This window comes from Anabrus simplex, chromosome 6 (genome assembly GCF_040414725.1).
Source record: "Anabrus simplex isolate iqAnaSimp1 chromosome 6, ASM4041472v1, whole genome shotgun sequence".
Lineage (NCBI taxonomy): Eukaryota > Metazoa > Arthropoda > Insecta > Orthoptera > Tettigoniidae > Anabrus > Anabrus simplex.
The window spans coordinates 152,131,187-152,157,433 of record NC_090270.1 but is presented as its reverse complement, the minus strand read 5'-3'; the positions used below and the strand labels follow the sequence as shown (position 1 = coordinate 152,157,433).

At 37.9% G+C, this 26,247-nt stretch overlaps 1 protein-coding gene across 1 annotated transcript in view; it reads right to left on the bottom strand.

Moving 5' to 3' along the window:
- The window catches only part of Wdr81 (WD repeat domain 81), a 340,798-nt gene that overhangs the window by 105,102 nt on the left and 209,449 nt on the right, over positions 1 to 26,247 (bottom strand). The window contains exons 13-14 of the mRNA XM_067149985.2: positions 18,225 to 18,374; positions 2,766 to 3,001 (exon numbers count right to left, since the gene is read on the bottom strand). Of these exons, the coding sequence (XP_067006086.2) occupies positions 2,766 to 3,001; positions 18,225 to 18,374 (386 nt within the window). The remainder of the gene's footprint in view (positions 1 to 2,765; positions 3,002 to 18,224; positions 18,375 to 26,247) is intronic.

The following is a 26,247-nucleotide window of genomic DNA, read 5'->3' as shown; positions in this document are numbered from 1 at the left end:
CTTCTTCTTCTTCTTCTTCTTCTTCTTCTTCTTCTTCTTCTCCTCCTCACCTTCTCCTGCATCTACTTGCTCCTCCAAGGAGCGGTTTAACATCGCAGAGAAATGTTCCTGCCATCGCTTCAGTTGATCCTCGGAGTTTGTTAGGAGGACACCATCTTTGTTTCTGATGGGACGGTTTTTCTGCATCTGCTTCCTTGCCAGAACTCTGGTGATGGCATAGATTTCCTTTTCTGGCTGCCTCCTCTGCTTGGTGAGATAGGTCATCTATCCATTTCCTTTGATCTCTCCTCACACTTCTCTTTACTTCCTTATACTTCGCAGCATATTTGGACTGCAATTCTGCCTTCCTTGCTCGTATCTTACATGCATTCATTACTTCCTTTATCTCTTTCCTTTGTCTGATAATTTCCCATGTCTGGTCAGTCATCCAGTCTTCTATCCTCCTGTCCTTAAAAGCCAGGATATTTTTACTTACTTCAGTAAATTCAGATCTAGTCTTCACCCATTTTTCCTCAATAGTTTCATCCTTCACCTCAGTGAGTGCTTGGAATCAATTCTTTAGTTCTTTCCTGAAGGCTTCTTTCACATTTCTGTCATCCCTTAGCTTTCCAACATCATATCGCTTCCTTATCTACTCTATCCTTCTCTTTTGTGCCTGGATCTTCATTCTAAAGGTAGCCACAACAAGATGGTGACCACTACCAATGTCCGCACCTCTCTTGTTCCTCACATCCAAAAATGAACTCCTCCACCTTCGCCCAATAGCCACATGATCTATCTGGTTTTCTGTCCTATGATCCGGTGATACCCATGTCACCTTATGGCAGTCTTCATGTGGAAATATAGTACCACCAATGATCAAATCGTGGCTTGCACAGAAGTCCACAAACAGCTGTCCATTCTCATTTCGTTCTCCTCAACCATGCCTTCCCATAATATGTTCAAGTCCTTCATTGTCCTACCCCACTTTTGGATTCAAATCTCCTCCAACTAGGATGATATCCTTCCTTTTCTGTTTCTTAATCGTTCTATTAAGATGTCCACAGAACGCCTGTTTGTCTTCCTCCTCCGCGGACTCCATAGGTGCATATTATACTATCAACACAATGTTTCTAATATTGGTCTTAAAATGGGTCACAATTATCCTTTCCGTCACTCGGTACCACTCCATAAGGCTCCTCTCGGCCTCCTTATCCATTATTATACCCCACACCTCCATAACTCGCTCCGTCGCCCTCGGGTCTTCCAGAGTATACAAATGTACCTCCATCATGGGTTGCCAATTCCCCAAGCTCACTACATCTTACCTCACTCAAACCTAGGATGTTCAGGCCATAACTTCTCATACATGCCACTGCCTGTCGTAGCCTTCCACTTTCCCGCAGAGTCCTCACATTCCATAGCCCAATTTTCGTTAGCCTTTTCAAGCCAAAGGTCGTCATCTTTGGATCAGTCCGGTTTCTCATTGTTGATGTTTCTGTAATAAGGTAATTTAAGGTTGTGCGAGTTATTGGCCCACAGTACCTGAGCTTGGTGGTGGGGCTGCCACCTATGCCTCCAAGCCTGCTGTTTTCTGTTGAGTTAGTCTCCCTTAGCCTTTGAAGATCCCTTTTTAACACAAGGCAGTGGTTTTCCTCTTTATTTTACCCAAGAGGAAGGGTTGTCAACTTTGTCGTACCAAAGGTCTCCTCCTCTGCCTCAGTTGCCGTTAAGGACTTCACCAGAGCCCCGTTAGCCGTTACTTTTCAAGGTTCCTGTAAGGCCTTCACAGCTACCATAGCGGTCCTGGGGTACACAAGGTCCCCGCTGTACTTCACCCTTACAGGCTACTTCGTACCGTTGCCCTTCCCCCACAACGTGGATAAAGGGTTGGACTTATGGGGGACGCACACTGTCCTTGCTAATCCATAATTCCTCTGATATCCTTCTCAGAGACAGTCGCGATTTTGTGCCAGCAAATGTTGCATTTGCTCGATGTTTTATGCATTTCTGCTTGTTGCTGGTCAACCTGGATGTGATGCATCATCAAGAGTTTCCTGTCGATCCCAAACGTGTTTGAACCAATCGTAAACACATTTTCCGCTTACGACTTCTGCTCCATAAACTTCCACCAACATCACATGCTCCTCCATCATTGGCTTTCCTAATATGTAACTAAACATGATGTTTATACTTTGCTCCTTTGCACTTTGACACAAGTCTTCATATGCACTACGTTCGACTGGCCGCAGTAGACTAACTTGCTGAGCTCTGTGTATTCAACGCTACATGGCACTTCTTGAGATGTCTCACTATTCACAGGGCTGATAAACCTATAAGGTAAGCTCCTTTAAATACCAATCATCATCATCATCATCATCATCATCATCATTCACATCTACATGCATGCAGTGTTACCACACATTGGCATTGCAATACTGATCCATTCACAGTACCTTTTTTTAGACACACCTTGTACATTTGTTTGAATGAATTTTATATACTCTGAGAAGCGAACTGTTATGTCCTGCTCTATCAGTATTTTCTTGATCATTGAGATAATCCTTAAATACATATTATTTCAAACTGAAGACTGACTCTGGGTTCTTTATTCTAGCTGTCCATGATATTTCATATAGAGATAACTTAATATCTTAAAGAAGACTTTTCAAGTCCTTTCTGTTAATAGAGAGAGAAGGTGTTAAGAGTCTTCACAAAATACTGAACATTGAGAATTTTAAAAAGTCCGTGTGATTAAAATGGCTAAAAATAAAGTGTATATGTACCTTATACTGAGCAATTGGTTTCCTCAGTTTCTCCTCCTTCTGAATCTTAGCTGGACTAGATTCACTGCAAGTGCCATCATCATCAGTCAATTTTGAGCCTGCTTCAATCTCTCTGGTATCTTGTTGCAGTCCATTAATATCTGCTGGGGAGACTTCTTCATCATCACCATCGCCATCTACAGCTTCACTGTCAACAGTACCAGTTGGATAGCCATCCCCTTCATCATGTAGATCAACTAGGAAGAATATATCAATGTTCAATTAAGAATTTCATAGCATGAATTTCTTAGGATTTCTGAGTGATATATATATATATATATATATATATATATATATATAGTAAAAGAAATAAAATAATATTTTCTATAAAAAATAAACTTAAAGAATTAATAATACAATCTTTTACCTCCAATATATGCATTCCCAGAAAATAAAAGAAATTAGCTCATATAAAGATATAATTTAATCATGTTCTGGAAAGTAGTTCGTAACTACCTACATGAAATTATTCACGTTTTAATAACTGGAAGAATTTTGGAGACATTACACATACTTCATTAATCTGTCTTAGAGAATAGCCATTCCTATGGAATGTTGCAATACGGAACTGAAGTTGGTCAATGAGTGTTCACGATGGCATGCTATGGCAAGGATGGTGGTGAGAGGACCCGCAAAGATACTGAATTGTATGGGTGAGCTTACAGAGAGCTGAATATCTCAAATTGCTATCAGACCATCCAGAAGAGGCAATCTCTTTTTTTGCCTTAAACCACCACCACCACCACCACCACACCACTAACCCCCCCTCCATGTTTAGACTCTTTCAATAGTAGGCCTAAACTTGATGTTTGGATACAGGCTACTCTAATGTTCCAAATATATAATTAATGTATACCATGGGATAATACAACAAACAATCTAACCTAAATGGAAGACTTCAGAGCATAGGATTTTAAAGAAAAATGTATTCATTTTATGCTGAAAGAGAGCCACCTAAAGTTTGGAGAAAGTCAACAGAGAAACAGAATTGGCATAGCATTGTTAGCTCTCTCCATTTCTAAAGCAGAATTCACATACTGAAAGCCCTTCTCTGGCTTCTTGGCTAAACGGTCAGTGTAGTTGCCTCCAGTTCATAGTGTCCTGGGTTCAATTACTGACTGGAACAGAGATTTTAGCCATTTCTGGTTCATTCTTCTGGCTTGGGGATTGAGTGTTTGTGTATGAACACATACCTCTTCATTTTCACAGAACACATCACACAACCAACCATCACAGAAAAACACAATAGTGAATAAATTCCTTCAGATATGGTTGGCATCAAGGAACCATACAGAGATTGTCAAACATGGGGAATATGATGGGTTTCAATCCCATGGTTGACTGTACTTTCTCTGCGTACAAGTGGATTGTCTATTGGATTAGCCGTAATTTTTTTATCTTGCACAACCCGGAAAACGTTTCACTGGATGTGAGGCAATAATGTTTTGACGCTCTTCAAACACTTGTTGTTGTGCTGTTGTCTTGCACCCCTTTCAATCACATACATTTATAAGATGTTTGTCATTGTAAACAGTTTTCTGGAGTAAACATACCATTAACTCCTGAAGATTCCATAAAAGCCGTTGCTTTTGCAGGAGATGGTCAGAGCGTGCATTACATTGCAGAAGTGTTGAGAACTACACTTTCCACAATTTACAAAACTGTAAGAAAGTAAAGGGAAACTGGAGGCTACTCAAGGAAACCCAATTCTGGTCTACGAAGAGCAACATAGGCAAGAGATGATCAGTTCTTATGGCTTTAACTTCTCCCCAACTGTCACACCACTGCCAATGAAGCACAAAATTGACTTGCTAAGTTTGAGGAGTCAGTGTTAATAAAAGAACTGTCTGAAGAAGACTGGAAGATACTAATCTTCAATCTAAAAGACCCACATGGGTCCAGTATTCACCAAACAGCACCACACAGCTTGACCGAGTTTCACAAGGGAATGCATCCGTGGCTGGAGGTACAACAAGCAAGTACTGTTCACTGATTAGTCACGATTTGCCTTCCCATCATCTGATAGTAGAGAAAGGGCCTGGAGAAGGTCTGGGGAAAGGTAATCCTCTTGCATATTCTCACCCAGGACCTTATTCATGGTGGTTATCCGATGGTGTGGGCAGGAATCAACAGGACTGCAAGGATGGATTTGGTCTTCAAGGAGCATGGGAGATTTACAGCACATCGGAATGTGGAGGAAATTCTTGTGGAGCATGTTGTGTTTGTTGCTTTGTTTGTTGGTACAAAAAAGTAAAACTGTGTCCTTGTCCTGGGGTAGTGGAGGTCTTTTCAGGCATACCTCCAAAGGAGGTCAGCTGCATGTACCATTTTAATTACATACCAGCCCTCCTGCCATTCCCTTTCTTAAATTTCTGGCTGTATGGAAATTGAACCTAAGGATAACAGCAGGACGGAGGTGGACCAGTTATTAGTGAGGGTAGCACACTAATGCAGGAAAATGCACACCCACATGTTGCTACAGTTCTTCGATGAAGCTGAGATTCAGTGGCCTGCTCGAAGCCCCAATTTGAATCCTATTATCTATGGGACAGCTGGGCAGAAGAGTCTGTCAGCACTGCTTTGACACCCTACAGGACCTACAGGAGACCCTCCTCAAACAATGAGAGAGGAATCTTCAAGAGAACATTACAGCATCAATTAGGAGCATGCCTGAAAGGTTGGATGCCATGATTGGTCCACGAGGAAGTAACACACACTTCTGAGAATGAGAAAATAAATCCATGAAATGAAATGTGAAGTGCAGAAAATCAAAACAAAGGCAAATAACTTCATGAGTTTCTTTAAAATTTGCTTGAAGTGAAAATCCATACATGTTATTTCCGTATCTCTGACTTAATTCCATCAAAGTGTTCTGTTTATAAGAATTGTTCCTTTTCATTATCAGACACCTACAGGAGTCCATAACACAATATTTTACCATAAAATAGTAAAAGTGTCATAAACATGACTGGAATTTAAAATACATTTCAGTTTTCTGAAAGAAATTGCAGTATTGCATTCTTTGTGGTGGTAAGTGTATAATTAACGATCACAATGGGAACATACAACTGACACATAATCAACATTTCTCATCCACATGGAAGGCTTCAGAGCATAGCATTTTGAAGAATAAGGATCTTACTAGGAATAATAAAAAAAATAGCAGTAGTGGTATGGGCATAACAAATGTAAGATCAAGTGTGAGGACTCAGCCATTATAGCATGGTAGTTTGTGGTTCCACCACTGCAAGCGACTATATCCAACACGTCCTCCAGTAGTTCTGGCAAGCCGGGTATAGAAAAGTGCGGGAGACATTACTGTGCGAGATATTTCAGTGAATAAGTTGAATTTTCTTTGCTTTCAGTTCCTAAACTCAGTTCATTGCATGTTATGTACTTCAAGCATGTATCTTATGTGGCTTGATTAATTTAATAGTTCAGCATGCCGTACTGTTTTTTGCCTGGCTGTAAGTCGGGCTATAGTAGAGTAGTTGAAGATATGCGATTTTTTTCACCACTGAAGGATTGAAATCAATTTGAAAAATACGCCAGAGCTAGTCCACAGAAGAATACTTATTAACGTGTAATAGCAGAATTTGTCATGTTCATTTCACTGATGATTTGATAGTAAAATCAGATCATTTTATAGTGAATGGTAAAAAGTAGATATTTCTAGTCTGAGATGGAAATTACGTCCAGGAGCAGTGCCTCAAATTTTCCCTAATTTTCTGCCAAATCTTCATGCAAGCTTTCAAAAGTCCAGTAACCGACAAATGGAGTTGGTAAGTAGAGTATTACCTATAAATAGTTCATGGGTGTTTGCTTCAATATGTTGGGACTTATGTGCTATTTATCTGGAGTTACTGCGGAGCTTGACAGATTTAAGGGGAAGGCCATAGCAACTCTTAATAACCTGTGCTCCAGTAACCTGTGCTTTCTGCAACATGTGATGAAGGCCGTAGTTCTTATTTCCATGTATGTTTTTTTCCACTGTAGCCTGTCGTGATATTTTAATTGTAATCTCTCATTGTTTTTTAAAAGAGAGTATATATACTTATTAGTTATGGAGTAATACGTTTCCTCTGGCATGATTCCTAAGACCAGCTGATCGGTACCAAATACTTTAATATGACAATACCGGACAGCTTGCTGTTTTCAGCGAGAAAGTCGATAGTGCTGCTACCTACATGGCTTGGTGTGACCAACTCTTCAATAACATATTGCTACCTGTATGATTCTTGGCGCACTGTCGTGTTGTTTATAATGTATCAGTGTTTGTCACTAAATAATCTTACATTGCAGTTATATTCCAAGGAAAGTGTTACGCACTGTACCAATTACCCAGCAAGATAATGGGCATGGGAACTGATAAGGACCGCAAGTATTAAAAAAATAATGACCTTGCATCTGTGTTGAGGTTACATTCTATGCCCCTTATATTAAGAAAATAAATTAAATACTCTACTGAAATGTTAGTGGGACATAAAACCAATAATATTAACAAACACGGAGCTCTAGTACACTCAAACTTGAGGGCCCACATTGTTAAACAGTACCATAAATTTCACAATCGAAAACTTGTGGGCTTGTAGCGTAATGGTTATCACGGTAGTCTTGATATTGAAAACTGAAGGCCATGAGTTTCGAATCCAGTTTTCACACCAGGCAAATGACGGGGCTGTACCTTGATTAAGGCCACAGCCACTTCCTTCCAACTCCTAGGCCTTTCCTATCCCATCGTCGCCATAAGACATACCTGTGTCGGTGCGACGTAAAGCACATAGCGAATCCAGTTACCTTTTTTTTTACTGTAAGAAAATTACCATACTTTTTCTATTTGTTTTACGTCGCTACGACACAGATAGGTCTTATGGCGACGATGAGATAGGAAAGGCATAGGAATGGGAAGGAAACGGCCGTGGCCTTAATTAAGGTACAGCCCCAGCATTTGCCTGGTGTGACGGAAAACCATCTTCAGGGCTGCCGACAATGGTGTTCCAACCCACTATCTCCCGGATGCAAGCTCGCAGCTGCGCGCCCCTAAACGCACGGCCAACTCGCCCGGTAATAATAATAATAATAATAATAATAATAATAATAATAATAATAATAATTTTCTTTACATACCATTAAGTACTTCACGGTTTTTGGAGACGTCGAGGTGCCGGAATATAGTCCCGCAGGAATTCTTTTACATGCCAGTAAATCTACCTACACGAGATTGACGTATTTGAGTACCTTAAAATAACACCGGAATGAGCCAGGATCGAACTTGCCAAACTTGGATCAGAAGGCCCTCGCATCAACCGTCTGAACCACTCAGCCCGGCGTAAGAAAATTATTTCAGTGTATTAATGGTATAGGCCTGAGCACCAGTCCAACTAATTTAATATGTGTTTATGGTAATTCTTCATGCATACATTTGTGAAAGAGACTTTAGGAAATTCTGAACACTTCTTCCTTATCAGGAACATCGTAGTTCACTTTTGTAATCCCAATATGTGTTATATATACATTATGTATTTCTGTCTTCATAGGTAAAACAGAAAATTCAAAGTACATAAAAAGCGAGATAGCACCGTGAGGTGAGTTCCTCTGTAGAGTTCGGGAAGATCGGCCGTACCGAAGAAGAATATGAAGTCAAAATAACGGACCAAAACTCCTGTTCCTTAATTACAGCTTCTCTTTCCCAGAATCTTAATAAATCATGGACGTTTCTAAGTTATCTGCCTCCTTTGGTGCTTTGGCTGAATGGTTAGTGCTTCGTGCCCCCCCCCCCCTCTCTTCCTCACCTTTTTATGATACCGGTACCTTAAATCTTCGGAGTGCTTGACCTCTTCAGTTTCCCTTCTGATTAGTGTTAATAGAGGATGGCTGGCCAGTTGTACTTCCTCTTAAAATAATCACCACCACGGAATGGCCAGCGTACTGGCCTTCGGTTCAGAGGGCCCTGGTACAATTCCTGGCTGAGTCGGAGGTTTTAATAGCGCCTGTTAATTCCTGTAGATCGAGAGCTACGGATTTGTGTTCGTATTCATACGCGTCTTCAAGTATATACCGGTACAACACATCATACGGAAAACAACCACAGAAACACGCAATAGTAGGTACGGTACATATCCCTCCACATATGATTGCTGTTAGGAAAGGCATCCAGCCGGAGAACTAGGCTAAGTCCATACAAAATCCTGCTCTAGCCGCCGCTAGGTAATTGAGAAAAGGCTAGAAAGAAGAGGAGAGAGTAGTTGTTAAATATTTCCCCCAGAGGCTGGGTGGATACTCAAACAAATTCTGCTTTATAACTCTTAAGACATAGCGAAAGGCACGGCTAATATAATGCTCGTTTGGAGGTTTATGAAGGAGGCATTTCATTTTTTTAAAATTTCATTCTTAAATATTGTGATTTTTCAATTATTTTAACAAAACTATTTCCAATGAGTGTAGTGCATTCCTCTCAACTGTGGCATAGACAAGTATGCAGTTCACACCAACACGCTAGATGTCACCACCGTCGCTGTTCGCACTCCACTCAATGCTGTTGAGATAGAGCTGTCCAGTATTGGTGTATTAACGTATTTGTCGGTACTGTGGAGTTTGCCCACTCTAGCGCTGCCTGGCGGGGTGCACTCGAACTTGAGGAGTCCTCACACTTGTTCTTATATTCGTCATGGTATGGGTGACCCAAAGGAGCAGCAACATTTCTGTAGCTGTAATGGAAATGTGTTAATTTTCCATATGTTAGCAATGTCAGGTTATTAAGAGTTGCTATGGCCTTCCCCTTAAATCTCTCAAGCTCCCCATTACATTGTCCATTTCCAGAATTGGGAAGTAACTGAGCAAAAGTAATCAAATTACTCATAACGATTACATCCTTAGTAAATTTTTCTTGTAATCACTACTTTTAACAAAAGGTAATTTCTACTTATAATTTATTGAAATAAAATTATAATAGTTAGGGCCTACATTCTAGTAACTGATATACAATGCACGAAAGCAGAAATGTGAAAAAAGTAAATTATGACGAAAGTAACTTTTTCAGTTCTACGTACTTCAGCAAAACCAGTAGCTTCATCAGGTCGATGCGGTACTTTCTTACCTCTCCAGTACTTCCGAAGACATTCCAACAATGTTCTTAAAATTAAGCACAGGTTTTTCTTCATGTGCACTTGTAGGGCATCTTTTCAGTAAATGCAAAGATGTACTTTCCCCCTTAAGTTGTCAAGGATTAGCAATGAGAATTTTAAGAACCAAGTCATTTATATGCAAATTAAATAAAAAATCAAACTCGATATTCATCATGGTATGGGTGACCCAAAGGACAAGCAACATTTTTGTAGCTGTAATGGAAATGTTCCATGTTCCATATGTTAGCAATGTCCCCTTAAATCTCTCAAGCTCCCGATTACATTACTATGCAAGCATAGTAGGTTTGTGGCACAATTTAAAAAACTGGACAAGTTAAGGAATTACATGGTTAGAAAGGAAGCTGAGATTGAGACATCATTGTTAGATTGGGTCAGCATGTCCAGAGTGAGGTTGTTCGGGCATGTAATGAGGGTGGAGAGAAGACCAAGAACAACTGGATGGACATCGTAAAGATGGCCACTGTAGATTGGGGAAGGACACTGGAGGATGTCATTAACAACAGAACATATCTTAATACGACAGCATGGAAGAGGCTTACCAACAGTACCCAGGAAACGGAACTGTACAATTATTATTATTATTATTATTATTATTATTTCTTCGTTTCGGCCAACTAGGGACCATGTAAGTTCAACCGTCTCCTTTTTCGAGCTTTAACTGCCACCCAATGCTCCTGCATTCATCTCTGGTGTTGTTCTTTTCTCTTTTGGGTCCATGCCTTCCCTACCTTCAGCTTCGGCTTTTCCTGGAAACATTTGTGCATACGTAGTTTTCCTTAAGCAGAACACGCTCCTGGATATCTTTAGGAGAAATTTCCATTTCTAGTAGATCTTTCTCAACTTCTGTGAACCATGCCTCTTTGGTTTCCTTATCTTGAAAGTATGTTAATATCCCTTTAGATATCCTGCGTGGGCTCATTTGTGTCATGTGGCTATAAAAGACAATCCTTTTTCGAATCGTGTCACTTACCTTCTCCATGTGATTGTATAATTCATGGTTGTGACGCCTTCTGTACTTGTTTTCTTTGATGGGACTCAGAATTTTCTCAAAATCTTTGTTTCTTTAGCCTCTAGTTTTTCCATTAGATCTTTCTTGTTCATTGTAAGAGTTTCTGCTGCATACAGAGCCTCTGGTCAAATAACAGTGCAGTAATGTCTAATTTTGGCATTTAAGGATATCAATCTCTTATTATAGCTGTCTTTAGTTAGTCGGTAGGCCATTTCCATTTTGTTAATGCATGACACGAAGGACCGAGGTATTTAAATTTTTCTGCCTGTTTAAATTTTCCTAGTCCGACCTCCAGTTCCCTTGGCGCTGATTTTATGCTGTCATGAAATGCATCTTCTTAAAGGAGATTCAAAGCCCAGCCTTCAGTGCTTGAGTCTTCAGTTGGTTAAGCTGTTCTTCTGCCATATCAATGGAGCCTGAGAAGATCACTAGATCATCTGCAAATGCTAGACAGTCGATTGTAAGATTCATATACTTGTAGCCTAGCCTTACCCCATTTTCTACCCCTGAACTTTTCATTTCTTTCTGCCATTCTCGGATGACCTTTTCTCAAACACAGTTGAAGAGAAGAGGTGATAGCCTGTCTTCTTGTCTCACTCCTGTCCTGATTTCAAAGGCATCAGACATCTCTCCTTTGAACTTCACTTTGGAGGTGGTGTTAGTCAGGGTTTACTGGATAATTGCTTTTGTCTTGTTATCTAAGCCAAACTGTTCAAGGATTTGCAATATGGTGGTTCAATCGAGTCATACGCTTTCCTAGAATTATTATTATTATTATTATTATTATTATTATTATTATTATTATTATTATTATTATTATTATTATTATTTTGTAATACAGCACAATGTGTTTTATCATTTTTGATGGAGAAGCAATGCTAGATAAACAAGAAAGAAATATTTTGTACCATGGGATTTGTTTGAGAGATGGTAGCCCCGGTCTAGCAAGCCAAGAATAACTGTCGAGAGGATTTGTCATGCTGACCACATGACACCTCATAAACTGCAGGCCTTCGGGCTGAGCAGTGGTCGTTTGGTAGGCCATGGCCCTTCAGGGCTGTTGCACCATTGGGTTTGGTTTTTATGGGATTTATCTAGTTTTGAAGCTTATTATCCATACCAGTTATCTCAGTGCAGCTTGTAAGCGACGGATGTTGAAATGATAGATCCAGCATTCTATCTACAGACCAAAATGCAAGCAGGTAGGGGAACTGAATAAGTTACTTCAGTTATCACCCACTTTTTTTTTTTTTTTTCACAAGTTGCTTTACGACACAGATGGGTCTTACGGCGACGATGGGACAGGAAAGGTTTAGGAGTGGGAAGGAAGCGGCAGTGGCCTTAATTAAGGTACAGCCCCAGCATTTGCCTGGTGTGAAAATGGAAACCACAGAAAACCATCTTCCAACAGTGGGGTTCGAACCCACTATCTCCTCAATACTGGATACTGGCCGCACTTAAGCGACTGCTGCTACTGAGCTCGGTACCTACTTTCTGATCCGCTCACAATTCGATAGTTCTGTCACCACTAACAGTGTGGTGGACAGAATAAAAATCAGCCTGCAATGTAGTGTACATACATTGGTGTTTTGATTGCTGAAAGAGTTGCCATAACATGAACTACAAATCTCAAGGTATTTCCTGTTTGCAGGTATTTATGTTTACCTGCTGATCATATATTCAGCTGTGTAGGAAAAAAACTGAAGAAAATTCCAAATATTTTCAACCCTACTGATTATGGAAAGTGTACTGAAGTGCAGGAAAAAATAGATTTATGGGAAGAAGCTGGATGGTCAAAGCTTGCAATGAACTTACAGGAATTTTGAAAAAAATAAAAATGGAAAAAGTGACATGAAAAGAAAGTATTTCAACATATATGGAACTGTGGAGAAAAGTGATACTAAAACCAAAACTGATGTAACCTTGTTTTAATGATCTGTCAAATCATTTCAGATCGATGACAAAGTGAAGTAAAAGGTTCAGTAGAGATGCCAAAGAAAGGAATAATCAAAGTTTAGTTAATCACTTAACAGAAGAAAAGAAGGCAGATATCAAGAAACTGTTAGTTACAAAATTTGGAGAAAACTTAAAGAAATGCAAGTTTTCAAAGAATCTCTAAGCCTGCCTCCAGTCTTTCTACAAGAATCAGGTAAAAGTAATATTATGTGTAACTGTTTGAAAAAAAACATTGTTCACTTATTTAATAATTTAACGTTTTTTCTATTACAAACAGTTTGGAAAATATAATTTCTTTTCCCCCCTGAAAATTTTGTATTTTTGTGACAATTTATGCTTTGATTAGTTGCTTGTCATTTCCATTAATGCATCAGAGGAAACACCATGAAATATTAAGCCAAATGCATGGAAATAGCTTCTCATCACTGTAAACCATCTTTTTTTAGAGCATCAAATATGTAACACAAAAATGAAAGCCCTACTGCAGGGAAAGTGAACAATACATATAATTTATTTTTCACTCAGACATTATTATATTGTTGAAACATTTTCAAAGAACTGACATATTTTCCAATAAATTCATTGTAATGTTTCAAATAGTACTTACTGCATACATTTGTAAAATATACACCAAACTGCATCAAAATGAACTGTTCAAGTTAAATATTGTTGTAAGTCCTGTAATTTTAAAAATTGTTTTTACTGAGATATGTGGTTGTTTCACCTTCAGTCACAGATTTAAACAAGATTTTATTCATTTTTCTACTACAAACATTTGGATAATACAAATTTTTTGTTTTCCCAGAAAATTTTGTTTTTTTGTGACAATTTATGCTTTGATCAGTTGCTTGTCATTTCCATTAATGGATCAGAGGAAAAAGCCTCAAATATCAAGCTAAATGCATGAAAATAGCTTCTTATCAAAAATCCTCTTATTGGTCCAGGTCAATCTCATGGCAGGCTAAATACTGCCACCACGTCACAGTATTATGTCCTGCGACCAAGTGCTTGACCCTCTATCACCACATGAGATAGAGAGGATCCAAGTGCATGCAAATGACAATGGAGAGCTGGGCTGCTTCAATACAGCACGAGTGATCAATAGGTGCACATGTCTGTTGTGCAACGTATCATTATAAAATTTCTCGCAAAAGAGGGCACGAAACCATCCAAAATTTTGAGAAGCTGAAGGCAGATAACATTTCTTTAACAAAGTAGTTGATATAACATCATCTGCTGAAGGAGCTGTACCAAATGAATGAAGAGTTGCTATAGTAGACCTTGTGGATAAAAAAAAAGGGTGATAGACATAAAGCTGAAAATTACCGGCCAGTCGGTTTGACATGCATTGCATGTAAGCTTTGGGAAAGAATTCTTTCTGATTATATTAGACACGTTTGCAAAATTAATAACTGGTTTGATAGAAGGCAATTTGGGTTTAGGAAAGGTTATTAAACTGGAAAATTCCAAGTTCACATAGAGGGAATTAGATATTTTTCACCAATAGAGCATGTCAGATGTAAGACTTTTCAACTTGTAGAATTCCAGCAAGAAACAGCAGCTATTCTGGATTCAGGAGGTCACTTAGACTGTGTCACAACTGACCTATCTAAAGGTATTTGATACGGTAGATCATGAGAGACTACTGGCACAAATGAGTGCAATTGGACTTGACAAAGTAGTGACTGAGTGGGTGGCTATGTTTCTAGAAAATAGAACTCAGAAAATTAGGGTAGGCAAAGCTTTATCTGTCCTGTAATAATTAAGAGGGGAATTCCTCAAGGCAGTATTACTGGACCTTTATGTTTTCTTATATATATCAATTATATGTGTAAAGAAGTATAGTTTGTAAAATACTGGAGAGTTAGGTGTTTTTTTTTTTTTTTTTTTTTTTTTTTTTTTTTTTTTTTTTTTTTTTTTTTTTTGCTAGGGGCTTTACGTCGCACCGACACAGATAGGTGTTATGGCGACGATGGGATAGGAAAGGCCTAGGAGTTGGAAGGAAGCGGCCGTGGCCTTAATTAAGGTACAGCCCCAGCATTTGCCTGGTGTAAAAATGGGAAACCACTGAAAACCATCTTCAGGGCTGCCGATAGTGGGATTCGAACCTACTATCTCCCGGATGCAAGCTCACAGCCGCGCGCCTCTACGCGCACGGCCAACTCGCCCGGTACTGGAGAGTTTAATATCAAAGTACATCAGAGGGATATGTGATGATAAAAATCGGTTCATGAGGAGCCAGTATGGATTTAGAAATAAATTTTCTTGTGAGGCACAACTGGTGGGATTTCAGCAGGACATATCAGATCAGTTGGATTCAGGAGGCCAGTTAGATTGTATAGCCATAGATCTTTCCAAAGCCTTTGATAGAGTGGAACATGGAATATTATTAAAGAAATTGGAGGGAATAGGATTGGACGTAAGGGTTATACATTGGATAAAAACATTTCTAGATTCAAGGGTTCAGAAAGTCAAAATAGGAAATAATGTATCGCAGGAAGAAAAAGTTTGGAAGGGAATTGCACAGCGTAGTATAATCGGTCTGTTACTTTTCTTAATATACTCAAATGATTTAGGGACTAATATAACATCAAAAATCAGACTGCATGTAGATGACATAATTGTTTATAGGGAAATAAATTACATTGAGGATTGTTTAGAATTACAAAGGGACTTTGAGAGTATCCAACAATGGGTTGAAGAAAATAATATGAATGTTAATGGAGGCAAATCAACTGTTACAACATTTACAAACAGGAGTTTTGAAACTGAATTTGAATATACTTTGGATGGGGTAGTTATCCCAAAAGATGGCAAGTGCAAATACTTAGGTGTGAGATTTGAAAGTAATTTGCACTGGAAGGGTCATGTGGATGACATTGCTGGGAAAGCATACAGATCGTTACATGTCATAATGAGGCTACTTAAAGGATTATTAAAGTCCATTATTGGAATATGCAAACTGTGTTTGGAATCCTCACCAAGATTACCTAATAAAAGAAATAGATGGTGTGCAGAGGAAAGCAGAAAGATTTGTAACAGGGGGTTTCAGGAGAAAGAGTAGTGTATCAGAAATGTTAATGGAACTTGGGTAGGAAACATTAAGTAAGAAAAGGGAGAAAACTAGGCTTATAGGATTATATAGAGCCTATGCAGGAGAAGAAGCCTGGGAAGATATCCGTGAGAGGCTTCAGTTGGAAAATAATTATATCGGCAGGACTGACCACAAGTATAAAATTAGAAGGAATTTTAGCAGAAGCGATTGGGGCAAATTTTCATTTGTTGGGAAGGGCGTGAAGAAGTGGAAGAGTTTAACCAGGGGTAGTGTTTGATCCTTTTCCAAAATCTGTACAGATATTCAAGAAGAGAATAAACAGCAACAGAAAAAATAAATGAAATGTTAGAGGGCATTCGATCAGTGCAGGTTATTGTAAATAAAAGTGTGTGAATAAAGTAATTCCATCCTCCTGGTCTAAGGAGTTTGGACAGCCAAAGTAGGGGACTGCCTGTAGGGGTGAAGTACAGTGGGGACTTCGAGGGCCCTGGGACAACTACGGTAGCTGAGAAGGCCCTTCAGGAACTCTGAAAAGTGGTGGCAAAAGGGGGCTCTGGTTAAGACGCAGCAGGTCGTTATGCTACTTAGGTTCCAAAATGGGTAAAAAATAAATAAATAAATGCAATATAAATTTCAATCTTATACCAGTTGTATAGTATTATTTTGAAGTAATTCCACATACTGTATATGAGTTGACTATATTTGTAAGTACAGGAGATATTATAAGTAGAATTTTGTAAACAATATAAATTTATTAAAGATGAGCTCTGTGTTTAATTGAAAAAAAAATTGTTAGCGTAAATCGTATAATTTTGTATTCTAGAAAAATTTTCTTCTCTTGTTAATCTAAAATTTAGTGCTTGACAATAATGTATTTTAGTGTACCATTTGCCACCGAGGTAGACACCTCATTTGCAAATAAAGAGATTTTGATTTGAAGTGGAATCAACAAAGTAGTTGATATACCATCATCTGCTGAAGGAGCTATACCAAATGAATGGAGAGTTGCTATAGTAGCCCTTGTGTATAAAGGAAAGGGTGATAGACAAAAAGCTGAAAATTATAGGCCAGATATAGCAGATATCCTGGATTCAGGAGGTCAATTGGACTGAATCGCATTTGATGGGGTAGATCATGGGAGACTACTGCAGATGATGTTATTCTGTGCAGAGTAATAAATAAGTTGCAACATTGTGAGCAACTGCGAAATGACCTCGATGATGATGTAAGATGGACACTAGGCAATGGTATAATGATAAACGGGGTTAAAAGTCAGGTTGTGAGTTTCACAAATAGGAAAAAGTCCTCTCAGTTTTAATTACTGCATTGATGGGGTGAAAGTTCCCTTTGGGAATCATTGTAAGTACCTAGGTCTTAATGTAAGGAAAGATCTTCATTGGGGTAATCAGATAAATATGATTGTAAATAAAGGGTACAGACCTCTGAACATGGTTATGAGGGTATTTAGGGGTTGTAGTAAGGATGTAAAGGATAGGGCATATAAGTCTCTGCTAAGAACCCAACTAGAGTATGGTTCCAATGTATGGGACCCTCACCAGGATTACTTGATTCAAGAACTGGAAAAAATCCAAAGAAAAGCAGCTTGATTTGTTCTGGGTGATTTCCGACAAAAGAGTAGCGTTACAAAAATGTTGCACAGTTTGGGCTGGGAAGACTTGGGAGAAAGGAGACGAGCTGCTCGACTAAGTGGTATGTTACATGTTATAATTCTCATGTTAGGACCGTACTGAAATGTATGTAAATATAAAGTATGTTACAAGTGTTATTTTTAATATCCACCTATTCACAGTACAATATGTATTGAATAGGTGGATATTAAAAATAACACTTGAAACATACTTTGTATTTAAGTGGTATGTTCCGAGCTGTCAGTGGAGAAATGGCGTGGAATGACATCAGTAGACAAATAAGTTTGATTGGTGTCTTAAAAAGTATGAAAGATCAACAATATGAAGATAAAGCTGGAATTCAAGAGGACAAATTGGGGCAAATATTCGTTTATAGAAAGGGAAGTTAGGGATTGGAATAACTTACCAAGGGAGATGTTCAATAAATTTTCAATTTCTTTCCAATTATTTAAGAAAAGGCTAGGAAAACAACAGATAGGGAATCTGCCACCTGGGCAATTGCCCTAAATGCATATCAGTAGTGATTGATTGATTGACTTACTGAATTTTGCAGTTTCTGTAACATACAGTATAATGAAATGTGAAGGTAGTAATATACAAACATACCCTGAAGTTCCAAAGAAGTATTGTCTTCTCCTTCACCAGAACTCTGTGCTAAGTTTAATTCCAAATGATCTATCAAGCTGTACAAAGGCGTTTCACTTTCACCTGGAGGAGAATTCTTCCCTGGGTCTTCTGTCTCAAACATGAACACTTCTACAAACAAACAAACAAACCAATAAACAAACAAAATTGAATGATGAAAAGTAAGGCAGCATTTAAAGGCTGTGATTTTAATTTGATAATTAAAGACTGGAAACAGGTAATGAAGAAGAAGGAAATAAAATCAATGTTTTTAAAAACACACACTCGCTCACTCTCTCTCTCTCTCTTGGGGGTGAGTGTTTTCTTTTAAGACATATAAATTTAATACTACTTCATTTCTGAGGGTTACATAGTACAAACTAATATTATAATATTTTATTTATATGCTTGTTTATTCATTCATATTTTATGGCCTTCATTGGCCCATTTTAATCAATTTTATATAAAGGATTTTTCAGTTTCCTGTCAGCCCAGTACTACTTTATTCTCTCTGATCTTAACTTTCTTCATCATCCGAAATGATATATTATATTATATTACTATAGGTCTTTTTTTTTTAAAATTGATTTTGACCACCTATGGACCATGTAAATAACTCTTCATGATTTTAAATTTCTCTGTTGCCAGTATTTCTTGATTCTGTTGCTTGCAGCTTCTTTCTTTTCATCCATTCAATGTTGTTTCTTCTTGGTCAATGTTTCTGGCTCTTGGGAATGTACAAGTGTTCGTATCTTGTTTCTGAATCTGGTTCTATTGGGACGTCTCATTCTATGACATTCATTTATTGTAGGTCCTTCCTGGCATTAATGAACCATTTTTCATATGAGTAGCTCTTTCAATTTGAACTGTTAAAATGGTTGAATATTTTTAGTGAGTTTGCCATCACTCATTCTTGAAATGTGTCCAAAGAATTTTAATCCTACATTTCCCTATGATGTCTAATACCCTGGCACATGTTTTGTACAATTCTTTATTCTTGTATAATCAGTGCTAGTGCATTTTCTGGGTCCAAGGACTTTTTTTAAGGATCTTTGCTTCTTTCTCTTCAGTTCCTTCAATGTCTTTTCTGGTAGTTAATCCTACGCTTTCTGAAGCATATAGGCACTCTGGTTTGATAGTATCTTAGCTTAGTCGTAAATGATATTGCCTTTTTGTTTTATATGTTCTTTGTAAGGTTACCTCATGGTCTGCATTTTTATCGAGTCCACGGTGTTGTCACTTTTATAATGTACTAAACTGTATTATCACCATCTCATATTGATCAGGAAGATAATTAAGATAACCATTGAAATGAAGTGGAAAACATGAAGAAAATACAAGAAAAGGGAGGATGAAACTAAGGACTCCCTTGACCTTGAATGCCCTTATATTACTGAGCTCTTGGAAGAAAACTGAATGCTGATGGTCTACAATATTCTAAGAATTTCTTTTTGCCATTGCAGACTGTCATAAGCCAAAGAATATTATTTGGAATGAAAAGAAGTTATAATGTAATTTACATGTTAAACTCTTCAATACAATGAAGTTTTCTTTATTCACACAGAGTTAATCTTAATTAATAATAGAAATGACTCTACAGAATTTGAAATGAACTTTCCAATGTGAGAATGACCACTTCTGGCATAACTGCTTGCCATCAAACGGCACTGTTTCTCTCTTTTTGGGTGCCAATCATCTTTGCTAGATGGCATTACCACTGCAAATGCATAAAATAAAAATTAAAAAACTATCATTACAAATGATGGGTTCAACAGCTAATAATAAATGTACCGGAGGTACAACCTCTCCGTGCCTTTAAACCGTGTGCCTTTTAGAAGGCCATCCGTAACATGTACATCAAACTGTGTATTGGAAGAAGTTTGAACGTTTATCATCAGATGTCTCTGCTGTCCACTTATGTGCCCCCTTCTGGTGGGAGGATGGACAATTAATTTTCAAGAGAATTTCTGTATTCATAAGTTTTCTAAACTGATTTGTTTGTAGATTGTTTTTAGTGTTCAAAGGTTACTAGCACTTCTATCTCTTCCTGCCTGTTTAAAATTTTAGCCAATCAAGAATTTTTTTATATTTATTTAATTAACAAATAGGATTTGTGGGTGTGTACAGGGCTTCGGCCCAGAGAATTCTGAAACCTTCCCCTCCGCTATAAAAGCTGGGACCTTTTGGGCCATTTGGTCTTTCGATCGCCTAGTCAAGAGGTTTAGAGTGTGTTCGTAGAGAAGGCAAGGGGCTAGCCTTGCCCATCTCTGGAAGGCCCACCAGCTCAAGGTAATGGCAGACATCTTTTAATCATGTAATAGCCTCAGAAAGCTAACTTGAGAGGCAGGTTTCAGAATTATGTTGTAATGTAAATTTCAATCTTTCAATGTAAATTTTCAACTTAGGAAATAAAGAGTGTGAACCCTCTTTCTATTCTCATACAACTTGGTATTGGGGAGACTATGATTCTGTAAACTTTAAAATTTCTCTCTTCCTTTTGTAATTTAAAATTTTCTCGCCATGTAGTCACCTCCGTAGTATAGGCTTAGCCTCTGTAACTTCGGGCCATAAGCCCACATAGGGTTTTAAGAATTTTCAAGTGAACTTCAAAGGAGTGCAAGTGTTCGCCTCCTAACATTTTGGTTTACGGCCATCATATTAAATGTGTTTTTTTTTTTTACACTAAGGCCTGGTAGAATGGGCACTTATTGCCTCTGTTAATGTTTAACTATTCTTATTTAAATGTAAATTAGACTGACGAGTGAATAAGACAGTGGAAACTGGTTGTATTTGACCTAATGTTAATATATCCATAAAGACACACATGAAATGCTGTCAGTTGGTACAGTTATCTATTCACATCTATTTACAAATTACACACACACATAACCATAATCACTGCAGTCACAAACAAAACACTCGCATCACAAACTGCCATTTTGACAATTGCCTATTACTCCACATGGAGACTGCAACCTTAAAACACAGTTTAAACAGATGACTGCTTAAAAGCATGACACAACACACGGTCACAAGTATAACCCGTTAACTCATAACTCTACTGAACAATAACTCGTTGTTACCATCAAGACCACCTCCTTATATACGTGCCTAGCCAGGCTTCTAGAAAGATACATTACAAAAATACCTTCTCGTAAATGTAAATTATAACCATGTAAAATGTTCAGAATATTCTACCATGATCTAGTGACATTCTGGAAGTTGCAGTGTGTTTCACAATTTTGTAGTGGATTACAAATTATATATACAGGTAAGAATAAATTATATCCAAGTTCTTACATTAACTGAACTGATATAAATATCTATATACAGTGCATATTTCTTGACATAACTTCACAAACAATGCGATTGTATTTTATGTACATATGATGCATTAATAATACAAATACCAACTGGATGTAATACTTCATAGCCATATATTACAAGTAGCAATATAATAATAATAATAATAATAATAATAATAATAATAATAATAATAATAATAATAATAATAATAATAATAATAATAATAATAATAATAATAATAGACATGATACGTATAAGCTTTTGGGCTTATGCCGTGTCAAGAAAATAAGGTGAAATTCTTTACATTTCACAGAGAACTGTGAAAGAATTTCACCTTATTTTATTAATACGGCATAAGCCCAAAAGCCTATACGTATCATGTCTGTAAGTACGAGCCGTGAAAGCACCAATGGCAACAACAACAGCAATAATAATAATAATAATAATAATAATAATAATAATAATAATAATAATACAAGCTCAACACTTGCAGTATTTACCCATGGGTGAGAGAATACTGTTGTCAAGTTATATCCGTTTATCACACTTGCGTCAATGTAAAAGTTAAACTGTGCCTTGGAGAGGCTTGAATCTTGTAAATTTGGAGAGTAGTCTCCTAGGTAAATGCTATTTCAAATGTGGTAAATTTTGGAGCCCTGTCTCCTTACTTGTGATTGATTGAAGCAGTAGTGCTCTTAGTAATAGTGTAACATTTGGGCTACCTAACACACCTCTTTAAAAATCATTATGTTTAATGTACCTAGGTTTCAAATAACTTTGTTATAAGAGCTGACGAGCTCCCCTTCTGTCTATCCAACTGCTATTTGTCATTGTTTAACAAAGTTTAACATTTGAGAAAAAAGAAAGGAAAGAAATATAATTTCAGATTTTAGAGTCTTAATTTAAGATTTGATCTTTTCTCTGTCCACCCATTCATGTCCGCACCTTCTTATACCACTGTGTTCCACAGTATCCCCGCAACAAGTGGTGGCAGAGGGTGGTTGAATGGGCCTGGACAAAGCCTCTTTTGACGGCTTTTCATAGAATTTGAAACTGAACTCTAAAAATGTTTCCGTTTCTAGAAGTTTCAAAATTTTGTCAGTTTCTCTTTAACTACGACTGGTTCTAGAGAAGTCCTTGCACTGTAGTATCTGCAAAGGAAGAAGTCAGGTGGCATGGTTGCAACAGATCCAGCTAGACTTAAGAATCTTTAGATTTTCCCATCTGTGTTCTGGTGTATGGGGGAAAGGAAATTGATGAGGCTCTGCTCACCATCACCGCTAATGCCACTGATCTTGCCTCTGTTCTAAGTTTATTTGAAGTAGGTGAACCTTCTGGGAATGAACTTCCAGGTTATTCCATTTCTATAATAGGGCTAGAGACCTATTGTCTCTGAAAGTTAAGGAAGATCATGCTAGTATGGCTAATACTCTACTTGAACACATTTCTGAGTTGTCAAGTAAGGTTAATCAATTATTGTCTGGAGCCACTAGTGCTAAGGGTGACTATCTTTCTCCAGTAAATGTACAAACAGAAGAGTCTTCTGAAAGTAGGGAATCTGTTGACCCACAAGAACAAACTTCTGCCCCATCTGAAGAAGTAGTTAGTCATCCACAACAACTTCCACCCTTCATCAACACTAATGCAGCTTTTGAACCACCTCAACCTCCAATGCCGTCCCCGATTGTATCTCCAGGTTTCAGTAGCCTATCCCACCCCTTAGCCATATTACATAAGGGCATTTTAAGATTTTCAGTAAACTCGACTAATGAGGTAATCACCTTCCTAAGGTTTCTTGTAGAATTTCAGGATCATGCATTAGTGTTTTCTCTCTCACGTTCTTATAATTTACAAATTATTTACCCATACTCTTTTGGTGTCCTCTATGACAAGATTGTAAAGGCAATGGCTGATAGAAGCTCTATAGTTTTCCACGCACATCTTTTAGCTAATTTCATTCCTGCTCCGAGCAATGATATCTCTGATACAAAAGTTCTACTTCAGAGTCCAAAGGCTGGACAAGAATTTAGCAGACTTCATTCAAGATATCAAGTTTTATACAAGGATGTTTGCCCTTCATTACTCAGAAGGTCAGATCGTACAGACTATTGTCGAAGGGATTTCTCCTCGCTACAGTTATTATTTGTGTTTTGCTTCTCGACCTCAAACATTTTCTGAACTCGAGGTTATGGCAGTATCTGCGGAAGGAGTTAGATATGCAGATAATTTAAGAGTCGCTAGAGACCCTCCTCCATCAGCTAGTAGTTCTCGGCGACCACCTTGCCGAAATTTTCTCCCCGCAAGTGTTATGCATGCGGATCGCAGAATATTTTTGAAATAAGTGCCTCTTTGTGAAATCTAATGGAACTAGGAATGGAGCAGGGCCATTTCAGGGATGTTTGAAGTGTGGAACATTTACACATCTTACTAAAAACTGTACTTCACCTAACAGCACACTTTCCTGTTCTACTTCTGGTGCTGCCTCCATTAACTTAGCCTATAGAAAGCGACTAGTGCACCCGGCCGAGTCATCAACTCCAACTTCTCGAGGCTCAACCCAGGTCAAGTCGGACATAGAACTCTCTGAGTTGAAAAGACCCCCTAATATACCTTTTCAAAGTCCGAAGGAATGTCTCAAAATTGCCTCTGAGACCCCACAATTTGTGCCCTTCCTCAAAATTGAGATAAATAATGAACCAGTCACAGCTCTATTAGACTTAGGCAGCGTTAGCTCTATTATTTCTGAGGAGTGGTATTCTAAATTGAAAATTTGTTGTAAATTCCCTGATTATAGTTTTCCTCCTGTTAAATGTGTTTCGGCGAATTCTTCTCCCTTAAAAATTCTAGGATTTATTCGTGCTAAAGTTTGCATTTCAAAATTTACCTGGAAAATTAAGCTGTTCGTTGCCAAACAGTTGTCATGCCCTGCAATATTAGGGGTAAATTTCATGTTACATTCAGGTCTCGTGCTTTATCTTCAGAGCAAGTCTTGCACATTCAAGTTTGAACGTAAGATACATATTCCCCTTTTAAAATGTAATTCTGTTTCATCTTCAATTTCGCCTACCCAGAGTGAGATGTCGTTAGACCTTAGACATTTACCTCAGGACCAGGCTGATAGTATTTGGAAATTATGTCAGTCAATTGCTGATGTATTTTCAGAAACCCTGTGTTACTGACCTAACTGAATATAAGATTGAGGTAACTGATTCAATCCCTGTAAGGTTTTATACATATAGGCTATCTCCACCTAAAACGAAGGCTCTTAAGGAGATTATTGATCAAATGTTGAAGGATGGAATAATTTGACCTTCAAAGTTGGTGTACTCATCGCCCATCTTTCTTGTACCGAAAACCCAAGGTGGTTTCAGGCTTGTCATTGATTACAGGGCATTAAACCGTAAGGGTCATATTGCAATCAGTGTCCCTTCCTGATCTGCATTCATCTTTCTCTTGGTTTCGTAAGGCTAAGTTCTTCACCATCCTAGATCTTACCCAAGCATACAACCAGATACTCTGGCAAAAGAAGTGAAACATCTGACAGCTTTTGCTACAGATTGGAACTTGCATGAATACAACCGCATGTCTTTCGGGCTCCCCATGTGCGCAGCTGTTCTTACCAGACTGCTAGATAGGATCTTCTCCAACATCAAATTAGAATATCTGTGCCATTACCTTGATGATGTTGTGATGTTTTTCTTAAACCTTTGAAGAACACTAAATCATCTTAAGGAGGCCTTAAATTGCCTTCGTAAGGCCAGATTAATGGTAAAGTTATCTAAAGTTGTTTTGCTAAGTCTTCTATGTCCTTTTTAGAGCATTTTTGTGTCACCCAATGGAGTCTCAATAGATCATTCTAGAATGCAGGCAATTTGTGACTTTATGCCTCCTAAAGGTGTTAAAGGAATCACTAGATTTCTTCAGGAAATGTTTTCTAATAAATCCTGATGTTGTCACACTTGTGTTTGCCCCATTCATCTGCCAGTTCTGAAAGGATTTTTTCTGTTATCAATTGAATGATTATTACCAAATCACCTACTCACTACAACCTCCTTATCAACCTGTGATGTAGACTCTTCGTGGCTCGCTTGGAAAGCGAAATTGGGGAAATGGTTGAAGCTTGTAAATCTTGCTTGCTTTAGTAAGCCCACCTTGTCCACTAAGAACAACATGTTCTGCTGCACAAGACTGATCATACAACACACAAATAATAAATAATACGACCACAATTTATATCAAATATAATCCGTATTGACAACCTGTTGTACATAACTACGTAGATAATAATAGATGTAAACAATTTCATAAGTCAAAATGCCAGCGTATATAGCCACAACTCATAAATAATAATAATAATAATAATAATAATAATAATAATAATAATAATAATAATAATAATAATAATAATAATAATAATAATTGTACCGGGTGGTACACCTCTACACCGCACATTCGAATTTTCCGCCTTAAAGAACTCCTCTACTGGAGAAACACTGAACTTCAAACAGGACCTACTTAAATTTTTCCTCTGAAGATGTCACTGTGTGAATTTCGACTTGTTTTTGTTTACTATTTATCAAGAAGTGTGGACATTCTCTCATAGATGTCTCTACTAAAAAAAACTATGATCATGCACCCTGGTGCGAAGTGAAGGAACTTTATTTGAAGAAATTTTGTACTCATAATTTTTGTCCTTAAT